Source organism: Morone saxatilis, unplaced genomic scaffold (genome assembly GCF_004916995.1).
Source record: "Morone saxatilis isolate NCDOM2014 unplaced genomic scaffold, NCSU_SB_2.0 Contig8, whole genome shotgun sequence".
Taxonomy (NCBI): Eukaryota; Metazoa; Chordata; class Actinopteri; family Moronidae; genus Morone; species Morone saxatilis.
The window spans coordinates 21,387,575-21,399,583 of NW_023340257.1; the positions used below are offsets into that span (position 1 = coordinate 21,387,575).

The following is a 12,009-nucleotide window of genomic DNA, read 5'->3' on the forward strand; positions in this document are numbered from 1 at the left end:
CCAACAGAAGCAACTAAATTCTGGGCGCCCGGTTAGCTCAGTGGGTAGAGCTGGCGACCCATGTACCAAGGCTGAGTCCTTGCTGCAGCGGCCCAGCTTCGAATCCGACCTGCCTCCAGCTGTCCTATCAAATAAAGGCATAAAAGCCGAAAAAAAGAAATAAAAAAATATTCCACTTTCTACAGATTATTAATATTATTAAATTATGATTTAACTTTTAGAGCCAGCAGTTCTGTCTAGTGTAATCTTTTCAACAAATCTTCAAATATCACACATCTTTTTCACACAATTTCAAAACCAGCAATTCAGTTTAGCGTCAGCATTCACACCTGCAATTTCTTCAGAAATTACTTTCTGTAGTTTATACACAGTGTACACAGTGAATAATATTGACTCAACTGTAAAACAATTTTATTCTGTTTTAGTATAATTTTTTGATGCATAAAACAAGCAGAAAAAATGTGTATATTTTTGTCTCTTTTTGTTTTGGCGCGTGAGAGTATCTATGTCTATATCTGTTCATGCCTGTGGGTCTTTGTTTGCGCTAGCCTGGGTTTGCTAGATTGTTGACTCCAAGTTTGGCTCTGGGGGATGGGAAATAGCCTTCAGACTTCACTGTGTCCTTGTTGCAAACATACAATTTCTCATCACTGGCTTCAGTGTGAAATCAGTCTGGCTGCTGATTTTACTCCCAGCTTCTGTCCCGGCAGCCTGGAACAAATAGTCATCAGAGATAACTGATTAGTTTTAAAGAGGTCATGCATGTTATCAACATTTAATTTCCATTTAACTCTGAAATAAGAGCCTATTTGTATGCTGTGTGTGTGTGTTTGTGTGTGTGTGTGTGTGTGTGTGCACAGTGTGTTGTGTGGCTGTTAGGAACTGTCTGGAGTGCAGGCAGAGACACAGGAACAGGGGAAATAAGTCTTCCATTCCCAACAACCACAAGACTCAGGAAATCCTACTAAATGCTGTGTCTTCCAGCAAGGTAGGATGTGCTGTCATAACTTGGCTTTCTGTGCCCCTAGTTGCAAATTTCATCTGTACGATGAATTTTACTGTAACATGCTTTTCCCCATGCTTTTAATGTGACCTGACTAGTGATATTAAATTAGTTCTCTTATTATTTTAAGCCTAATTTATACCCTCTTTTATACGAAATCTGTCTCTGTCTACAACAAATGTTAGCAGATTTTTCAGTTCACATTAGTCTAGTTAGTTTTCTAAACCCTAAAATTATGTAAAAGGAAAAAGTAATAGCAAAAACTTCGACTGAACAGGGTAGCATGTCATATTGTGTTATCTTTCTGCTTTAGACAGCCATAGAGACTGTCCCTAGTAACCTGTCTCCCATCAAGGACCCTGATCGCCTTCTGCAGGATGTGGACATCAATCGACTACGTGCTGTGGTGTTTCGTGATGTGGTGAGTGCAGGGCTGTGTGCGTGGATCTCTGTATATGCAAAATATGCATGTGTTTGTGACAAAGACTTGGCTGCAGTTAGGGAGGATGAAAATAGGATATTTATTTTGGCAGGCAAACAGGTGTGCAATGTAACACCCTTCTATCAACAGGTGCAATACTAAAGCTGCCCTTGTTGGTTGAACTGCTGTCTGTTGAACACAAGCCCACAAATTTTAATGGATATATTTCAAAGTAATGTATTTCAAAGTATTATAAATATGTTAGAGAATAATGGCAGTAGTTTAATGTGTTTTCATGCTTTCTGCAAGGTGTTTGTGCTGTAAGAGAACCATTTCAGGCAGCAGCAGTGCATTGTGTGAAAAGAGATTTTCTGAATAGAGTGGCGTAACCATATTGTGATTCCTCTCCACAGGATGACAGTAAACAAGCCCAGTTCCTGGCTTTAGCTGTGGTGTACTTCATCTCTGTCCTCATGGTCTCCAAGTACCGCGACATTCTGGAGCCTCAACGTGAGACTGCCAGGATAAGCAGCCAATCCGGCCGCAGCATGCGTCAGGAGATCAACTCACCAACCAGCACAGGTGTTGTGCCATACCTTTCTTATGTCCATTCTTCCTGCTCACTAATCTTAGCTTGTGGTGACTGTGTCAGATATAAATTAATGTTAAGTGTCCTTGGTCCTTTCTGATACACTGCTGCCAGCTTGAGCTGAGAGCTCATTCAGTATAATAGCAGGGATACCCTGCCTGCACTCCACTGGCTCAGGTATGATTTATTCATGAGCTCTGCTAATTGCACCGCACAGAATTAAATGCAGAAGCAAATGGAGACTGGGGCTGCGGATGGTAGTTATGAACTTGAATAGGCATCATCGTTCTCTATGAAATGAAAGGTAGTATGTGCCTCAAGTCATAAATCATACATTAAGTCACATGAAAGGAAATCAGTGGCTGCCTACAAAGGTTTAACACAATGTCTGCTGAAGTGCCAACTTGCTATTATAAGATGCCTGAGTGAGCGTACTTTATCAACTTCCATTCAGACAAAAGGTGAAGTGAATAAAAGAAACAAGAGGAAGAAGAGAGAAGCCAGAGTGAATATGAAAGTGTAATTTGAGAGCTCGGAACACACACAGGATGAAGACAGAGAAGATGCGCAGGGAGAAGTTGAGAGATGGGAAAGCAGCAGCATGCTGACCAACTACTGTGGGTTTTTGGGGCAGTGGAACCAGGCTTGCTATTTTCAGCCCCATCTGTCAGTGCCCATTAGGCAAGCAATCCACCAGAGGAGAATGGGATCATAGAGGTTGCTGGGAGGAGAGAGGCACACTGCCGCCTTCATAAATTTCACCAGAAAATGGGGGAATTTTCCAGACGGCATGTGGCAGACGATTGTCTGATGGACCAGGAAGCCAGACGACTTGCCAGCTAAATCAGGCCCTGCTGACCTTGTTAGGGGGCATGTGATGAATATTAATAGCCGGGCTTGCATCTAGGTAACCACTGGGTCAGGATGAACCAAAATCAGACTAGAAAGCCAACTCTGGCCGTCTCGGGGATAATCAGAATTTATTGGGTCAAGTTGATCACTGTATAGACAATGCATGTTCAATGTATGGAGAGAGAATGATTCTTTACGAAAAGATTCTTGGTTCTAACTCATTAACTCATGTATATAGAAAGGTAAAGTATACAGTATATTATGGACCAGAATAAAAGAGCAGCTATCTGACTGCTCTGTCACAGTTTCAAAATCAGTTAAATAGATATGCCTCCGAGGGCTTTAGGCACGAGGAAGCTGAAAAAAGGATTCATGTTTTATTAGCATAGATGGAGAATAACAGAGAGATAATCTCACCAGAGGATCAGAGCTTCTGGAGAGAGATCTAAGAAGCTGCGTTACCACATGGCTCTTTCTCCACATGCTAAATTAACTCTTTGAATGTAAAGCCAGTTCTGTAATTCAGTTTTATTCATTGGTATAGGTATCAAATTATTTAATTTTAAATCTATATTTCTGACAAATATAATTATGATAATTAAGTAGACATGTAGAGACCGTAATTATTATAAATGTGTATTATGTTAATAAATATAGTGCAGGGATTGAAATTATTACGATAAGTAGTTACTATTTAAATCACTAAACTAATTTATCCAGCAAAAGTAGCAAACATTAGGTGGTTATAACTCATTAAATGTGAGGATTTAATCATCATGATGGAATAAAAATTTGAAGACATTACTTTGGACTCTACTTTGGAGATTGTTGTATTTTGTATTTGTTTTTTGTTTTTTGTACTTTTTTTACACACAGTGATTATTTTATCATATAAAGCATAATTGTACATATATTTTTATGTGGCTAACTGCAGTCATTTGTGTGTGTGTGTGTATGCTACAGAAACACCGCTAGTATTTGACAACAGTAAGGACCATCTTACACAATCAGAAGACCTCCACATGGAAAGCTCCCTTCCCCACACAGACTCTGGTATCGGAGAGGACCAGGTAGCCAGCATCCTTAATGGGTCTGACCTGGACCACGGCGCAGGAGGGCCAGATGCCATGAGTGAGCTCATATCTACTCTGTCCTCAGAGGTGAAGAAGTCCCAGGAAAGTCTGTCCGAATCCCCCAGCATGGAAGTGCTGAAATCCTCCTCCTCTATCATTAGCATTAGCCAGCCCAAAAGGGGCATCAATGTCAAGGAGATTCTGAAGAGCCTGGTGGCAGCTCCAGTGGAGGGCATGGAGGCTGGGCTGGAGCCTGTGTCCTACCCGGACCCTACCAAGGCCCAAGCCCAGGCCATGCTACCCATGCAGTTTCACTCCTTTGACAGGTGAGAAAGCACCGTTTGTAGATAATCTGTTTTTCAAAAAATCACTGTCAGTTTTTTTTGTTATGAACTGTACCAGAGGTTTTGAATATTTTAGCCCATTTACTACAAATCATGTACACTTTACATTACAGTTAACCATTTTGCAACCTTTATCAAAGTCACATTATCTTTTCTGGGTAAAGCATGGCATTAAAAACACAATTATAATGTAACTTGGACAAAAAAATAATGTTTTGTCAGTGTGGATTACACTGCCCAGGATTGTGCTAATAGATTTTCATACCTTACAGAAATTAATGGAAACCATCCTGAAATGGTAGAAATATACCTCAAAATTTTGAAACAGTCAGGTCCTTCAACTTGACTCCAGTTTTATATAGTTCTTAATAGGTAAAGCAAACTTTGTTAAAGCCAAAAACAATCTGTGATGATATAAAATAAGCTAACAATAAACTATATAAATATTATATATTATCATATGTTTCACTGTATCATTCTTGGAGGTTTACATTTGTCTGAGGATAGCTAGCAAACATTTCATAGCCATGAAAGATGTGTGTGTATCAATCATATGGCCGTAAAATACTGATGTTAATCCTCTGGCTTTATCTTACTTATCCAGTATACCACTAATAGTTTCTGAACAGCATAAGACCCATTATTAATTTCCGGCCACTTGTATTCTACTCATCCCCCACAGCAAAGAATTCCTGTGTTTGAAAAGGTCTCTGAAGCACTGTGGCACTGCTGCAGTTTATTTACATTCCTGGATTAGATAAAACCACACAGTAATCTATCTGGATTTGGGAGTTTACAAACCTGCTCCTGCAGGGATTTCAAGCTTCAGCTCCCCCCTGATCCCTGTCCCCTATTGTTGGTAAAGTTTTGAAAATCATAATTTTTCTGAAAGTAATTTGAGTTGGTTTAGCACAAACAAAACCCCCTCCTGTACCCTGGACACACAGTTTTTGTGTGTGTCTGTGTAATCACTGCCAGGCCCCAGAGAGACAGCAGAGGATACACTGAGTCAGGAGGAACAATGGGGCCTCCCTTGTTTTTAATGCATACTGCTGCTGCTGTGCTGGGCTGAGGTGAGCCTGATGAATAGGGGAGAAGATGGAGGAGTATGTGGAGAAAGGACAGCTGAGAGAGTGGGGGTCTCCAGGGCGTTGATGACAGATTAAACAGAAGCGGCCTCACGCCACACCACAGCCAGCCCTGTCGCCCTCACCACTCACACCCATAATGGGAACTGGCAGCCTGAAATGAGTCGCCAGAGTAAAGTGTATTATTTTTGAAATGCTTTCACACAAACCCTCCTGACCACATATACAACTTTGTCTCATGCTTTTCATGTCACTCCCCCTCCAGCCTCCATTTGCTGTGTCTAATTGTTTGCCACCTGCCAGCGAAATGAGCTGCCAGACATGGACAGGCTTTTCATTTGTCTGTCAGGGCAGCGATAGATTGGGAGTGACAACATCAAAAAAGGAGAGAAAAAAATGGCTTAAAGTGGAATGCACAGGGGCAGTCGCCGCAGAGGCCCCACAAGAGACTTTCATAGAGGAGGGGTTTAAATTGCTCAACATCCAGATTTCTGTTAGACCAGATGGAAATACAGTACCTTATCCTTAATCCTTAGCTTCCTCTCTTTCCCCCTCTCCTTCCCAAAAAGTCTTCAAATTAGGTCTATGAGATATTGTCCTTACATATTTGATTTTTCCAATGATGTAGAGCAATGATAATTGGTTTTAATTGAATTTTGCGAGTGGAATATAAGCACATTTCCTCTGTGTCTATCCTTGTATTCCTGAAAGAAGCACTATTGCATGAGATTCCATGTTGCATTTATAAAGGAAACATTTTTGTGGTTATACTTCACACCGCAGTCATCCCTCACAGCCGCAGACCTCATTAATATTAATTCCAAGATTAATCCTTTCTTTATTCTCTGCAACTCAATTAAGACAATCCTATTAATAAGATATGTGCTAGATAATCTATACATGATTCATGAGCTCTCAGCTAATTAATTATTCATTAAAAGAGGTTCATGTTTTATCAACATCCTATAGATCTAATGGTAGATCTAATATAACGTCCCAGCTATGCCAGCTGTGCAAGGACAGGCAGGCTTCTGCTGGAAGATCCGAGCAAGGGATACATTTAGACAGCAAAATTCAATTCATGCCCAGTTCCAACAATCAAAACATGCTTGTGATGTTCTGATATCTGTCAATGAGATTCCACAGAGGAGAGCAGTACAGAGATCTACTAAATAAATGATACTTGTCATTAGTTTTCTTCACAGCTGTATCTCTGGAGATATTTCAGTAAGCTTTCATGCTTTGCTCCGACTTATTTTTGGTATCGTATGCCTGTTTGGTTGTTGTCAACAAAGCAACAGTGGTTAATGTTAATGTGTCACTTAATGTGTAATATAATCTACTTTTTGTAAATATGATCTATATAGAGAAACTACCGAGCTATTTCATATTTTACATAAAATATAATTGCTTTGATAATTTTGAGGAATCAGTTGTACAGTAACTTCATATATGAGATGGGCTGTGGATGTATACAGTAACAACATAAAACAGTAAAAGTCTGTGTTGTTTTGTTGAGGGAGGTTTTCTGGGGATTTGCTTCAGATGACAGCAGGCTTAGCGCGTGACAGAGCAGAGGCCTGGCCTGTGTCACCCAGAGTAACTGCCGGAGATTGGACAAGACATTATCTGGCACCCTCACAAACCCAAAGGCCAACTGCAGACCTGATAAGGACAAGCTTTCCTTCTCTTTCCTGACAGGGAGCTCTTGCAGGGCCAAGTTCACTGCATCATCTTTAATCCTTGGCCAATCAGATTGCATGTGAACAGAGTTCTGGTGGGTTAGTGGTGTGTCTGTGTTTTTATTTGCTGTTAGGAGATCACAAGTGTATCATTAATCTCAAGCTTCCACTAGCTTTTCTTTACATGTTTCATGTCTACTCAAGTTATCGTGTATTATAATTAATACATTTCAATATTAAGTTAGCATCATGATTGGAGAAATATCTTCCTCTACTAGTTCAAACTGATATGGCTGGCTTTGTTAAGGATTTGGTCGGTAACATATGCCATATGTTCCATATTTTGTGCATACTGCCAGGGACTAAATCAAGAGCTATGTTATCAGTTGATGCTGAAAAAGAATTCAACCCCTTGGAGTGGTCCTGCTTCTGGAAAGTTCTTAGCTATATGGGTAGCTGATGCTTTTATGAACATGATTAAAACACTGTTGCAAAAGACGAGCAGCTAAATGTGAATGAATGTGTTTTCCATTCTAAAATATTTAGGAATTCAGTCTAGAAAAGATTGTCTTTAGGAATTAATGATATTATTTTAAAATCCATCAGTTCTGTGAAGATGATTCTTTTTTCATCGATAACAATCATCAACTAATTCATTTTAAGTTTCTCCATAGGTTTCATTTGACAATGGTGAGAGCACACCATATGAAAAAGTAACCAAACCAAACTATACTTTATGTGCATTTTCATGTGATGTGGGAATTTTCATCCAGTAACTACCATTCAGTCTAGTGTGAGAAGTAACCAAGAAACAAAAACAAAACACATTCAACAGCCTCCTCCAAGAATCGCCACCTTATCATGGTGTAGGGGTTGTAGCTGTGTTGTTGGGACATTAGGGTCCTGGTAAGGTCTCCCTTGCAAATTAGTACTGGGTAATTAAACAACTTAGGCCAAAGATTTTGTTGTTGTTGTTGGGTAAAGAGAATAAAAAAGTTCTTAACTGATCCCCACCTGGTGGAGTTGGATCAGATGGCAGGGAAGGCTGCTGGAAAGTGACCAAAATGCATAGGTGAGGGTGAATTGGACTGAGCTGAATTCTCATCCATCCTGGGGGAGGTAAAGGACATGGAATCTGGGTCAGCCATGTTCAGAACCTCTATTGTAAAGGCAGAGTAACTAAGAGTTGTGGTCTGAATCAGCAGACAGGTACAGACAGGCCAGAATTGCTGGAGCTATGGTGGTCACTGAAGCAACCTGGGTTTGGGAGGAGTTCAGGGAGGCTAAGGAGAGCAACTTTCAGAACTTGGCTGTGTTCAAGAGGGGAGAAGATCTGCTGCCCCTGACTGGAAATATTGTTGAGAAAAAACCACGTGGAGGAATTCCTAAGCCTGACCAACAAGTCCTCTGTGGAGTGCGTTGAAGTCTTGGGGAAATGTACCCATATCCATGGCAGAGGTCTCTGAGGTAGTTAAGAGGCTCCTGAAATCCGCCGAGATGCTAAAGGCACTTCAAATTGTTGGATTGTCTTGACTGACACATCTATTCAATGTTACATGTTCCCCTCCCTGGGGAAGCTTATGCCTGGAAAGAAGGCTCTGGCTGATTGTTGATCCTCAGATCCAGGAGGAGCACTGGCAACCTTGTCACCAAATCTGTTTGTGATCTACATGGATACGATCTCGAGGGACAGTTGGGAAGGAGAGTTTAGGGACCTCATTATTGCTTCTCTGCTTTTTGCAGATGTGGTTCTGTTGGCTTTATCTGACCGCAACCTTGAACACGCACTGGAGCTGTTTGCAGTGGACTGTGAGGTGGTTGGGTTGAGAGTCACCTCCAAGTCTGAGGCCATGGTTCTCTGTCAGAAAATAGAAGATTGCTCCCTCTGGGCAGTGAGTTGCTGCCCCAAGTGAAGGAGCTGATGTATCTCAAGGTTTTGTTCAAGACTGAGGGTAAAATGGAGCTAGAGGTTGACAGGTGAACTGGTGCGGTGTGAAGGGTTAGAGAATGAGATAGTGGATACAAACATTTCCTCCATAGGATGGCTGGGTTTTTCGCTTAATGATAGGGTAAGGAGCTCAGACATCCGGAGCGAGCTTGGTGCTCCCTTCTTTTAGAAGTTTTCCAAGCTTGTCCAACTGGTAGAAGACCCTGGGGTCGACCAAGAACACACTGTAGACATTATAGATCACATCTGGCTTGAAAACATCTCGGGTTGCTGGAAAGAACTGGGGAGAGGGACGTCTGAACAACCTTGCTTAGCCTGCTGCTATTGTGACCGGCCCACAGATAAGTGGAAGAAAATGGATGGATGGACTATTTATTAGAAAAATGAAATGGGTCTAGTACAGACCATTGAGGTGATGATGCAAGACTGTATTTTTTAGATTTTGTTTTTTGTTAAATGTGGTTATGCATTAATATGAATATTATTAATATATCCAATATATAAGAGGGTGGGGAGTTGTCTTGTACTGCATACTTGAGTATGTTTGTGTCTAGCAATGCCCATAGTAAATTATGAATCACAGTGTTCACATCCAGTTGCACATGAGCAATTTGTTTTGTTTCTATATATGTAAATATATATGACCATGAGTTTATATATATTTTGGACTGTACATATCTTCACATGTATAATTATGTATGTAATTTTTTTTCTTATGAAGAATATGAAAGGGAAATAAACATTTTAGGCACCTACTTTAATGTGTACACTTTTTATAGTTTACTGTGAGTTTTGAATTATTTGGTGCCATCTTTTGCTTCTTTAAGTTTGTGTTTCTTGAAAAATAAATAGATAAGTGATCCATTTAAGAACACAATATAAAAACCTGCAGTGTATCAGCAATAGTATGCAAATATGTCTACTCTACATGTATTTTCTGTCAAATTCAGATTCTGCTCTGTATGTTTTTATAGGGCAAATGCTGAATAGAATAGGTTTTTTAATGCTCAATGAACCGTAGTTCTATCAGTTCAAACACAGACGGTAGCTATGCCAATGCATGTCAGTAACAACTGCCAAGTTGCTCCTGGTGAGCCTCTCATTAGGTTCTGGGATGTTTTCAGCTTTTCTGAGCAAAACAGAGCAGAGGGCAGCAGAGGGCCAACAGTGGCAAGAGCAGATGTAATGAAAAGTGTAGTAGCTGGCTGACTGGCCTCTTGCCCCCAGGTGTATTTACTTTAGCATCTTGTGTGCATCTGTGTGTGTGTTTGCATTGCATGTGTTACGCTGAAAGATGGAGTTATGGATCAGGATGTTTACCTTTCCGGATACTCTGATTAACGTCTGGGCATGCTCATGCTGGTTGTGCCTGAGAGCTGTAAGAGACAATAAAGATAATTACTATTCTCCTTTTTTCTTGTAATATATGAATTTATTTTATTTTATGCACGATAGTCTGGGGGGATTTCAAAAATGATTTATTAGAAAGTTGAATTGAAAGTCAAGTTATTCCTGTTTTTCTGTTGCAAGAACAGGACTGAGAAGCCTCAAGATGCTGCTTTACTCAGTCAGTTTTATAATGACAACTTTTGTCCTAAAGCTAACCCTGCGACTGTATATTGCTGGCTAATTTGATATTAACCCCTGGTCCCAGTCTAGTTCGCAAACTCCAACTGACAATTATTTGGTGCAACTATAACCTTCCAACAAACTAATAAAAATGTTTTTCACCCACAGTTCTAGCCTAGTGGTCTTTTAATATGATTGCAAGGCCATAAGTCAGAGTATATGACTAATTTAATGAAGTTATCACAATTTTGAGTCCCAGCTACCACAACACCCTGGAGGATTTTACTGTCTTTCTTAAGGGCACTTTGGCAGGGAAGATACTTGCTAAACAGGGGGCATGAATACAATCCACCTCTTCACTGTGCCACTCTGCTTCCCTTTGCATATATTTGTTATGTTCTTTGCCACAGTACAGTCTTACAATGTAAACTCCACTGAATTTCTATTATTTCATATTTTAACTGTTTATAGTTTTTCCGTGCAGATGAAGCATATTGTGTGTGTTTCCTGTAGGAGTGTGGTGGTGCCTGTGAAGAAAACCTCCCCTGGCAGCCTGGCAGTGAACACAGTGGGAAGCAGTACCACCACCACCTCTTCTGGGCTGACAGCTGGCAGCACCCCCAACATCTTTGCTGCTGCCTCTGCGACCCCCAAAAGCATGATCAATACCACGGGTAGGTCATGCACAATGTTACTGGAATATACTTACACAGTTAAAATACTACATTCAGTCCTGGTAGTGTGGCTCATTTTCAAATAATACTTCTTTAGAGCAATTTGAGGGTGCTTAATTTGAGTAATTACTGTTCATCTTAATAAGTCTCTTTTTTTCCTTTCTTTGATGCCATTCCAAGAATAGAAACAAAGCTTTTCCCTTTGCTGGATCATGTGATCTTGTATGCCTGTGCAGGATCTCTTTGTTACCACTAGATGGCCCTCTTTACCTTCCCATCAGTGTCTATAGTGCCTATCAGTGCACCGCCAAATAAAAACCACTGTCCTTCAGCCACTCGGATTCCTCCTGATACAACCAAATCAAACAACCCCATTTTAATCTACCTGAATTATATAAATAAAAACATGCCTTTACAATAATGAAAAGAATTTGTACGCATGACTTTCCTGTGTAGTGTGTGTTCCTGCCTGATTGACTGCATGCCCTCTCTCCCTCCCTCTGCTGTCACGTTTCTTCTCCTTGGGCTCTGCTGCATTGAGCCGGTTCCAGCTCAGGGCTCCTGTAGTCTGGACCTCTGAAAGGACCCACTTAACACCGAGAACCATTAGGAGCTCCAACACCTTTTTAATGTGCTCCGTTAAAAAAAAAAAGAGAGAGAAAACTCTCCCTCTCCTCTCTGAGCCCCTCTGCAGGAATGTAAGAAATGTATCCAAGTCAAAGTGTGCTTTCAGCTAAAGCCACAGCCACCCAAACCCCATGATCTC

At 40.7% G+C, this 12,009-nt stretch overlaps 1 protein-coding gene across 1 annotated transcript in view; it reads left to right on the forward strand.

The window, feature by feature from the left end:
• The window catches only part of nbeab (neurobeachin b), a gene marked incomplete in the record, with an annotated part of 186,689 nt that overhangs the window by 77,446 nt on the left and 97,234 nt on the right, over positions 1–12,009 (forward strand). The window contains 5 exon segments of the mRNA XM_035680189.1: positions 861–988; positions 1,317–1,424; positions 1,838–2,006; positions 3,829–4,264; positions 11,083–11,243. Coding sequence (XP_035536082.1) covers positions 861–988; positions 1,317–1,424; positions 1,838–2,006; positions 3,829–4,264; positions 11,083–11,243 — 1,002 coding nt within the window.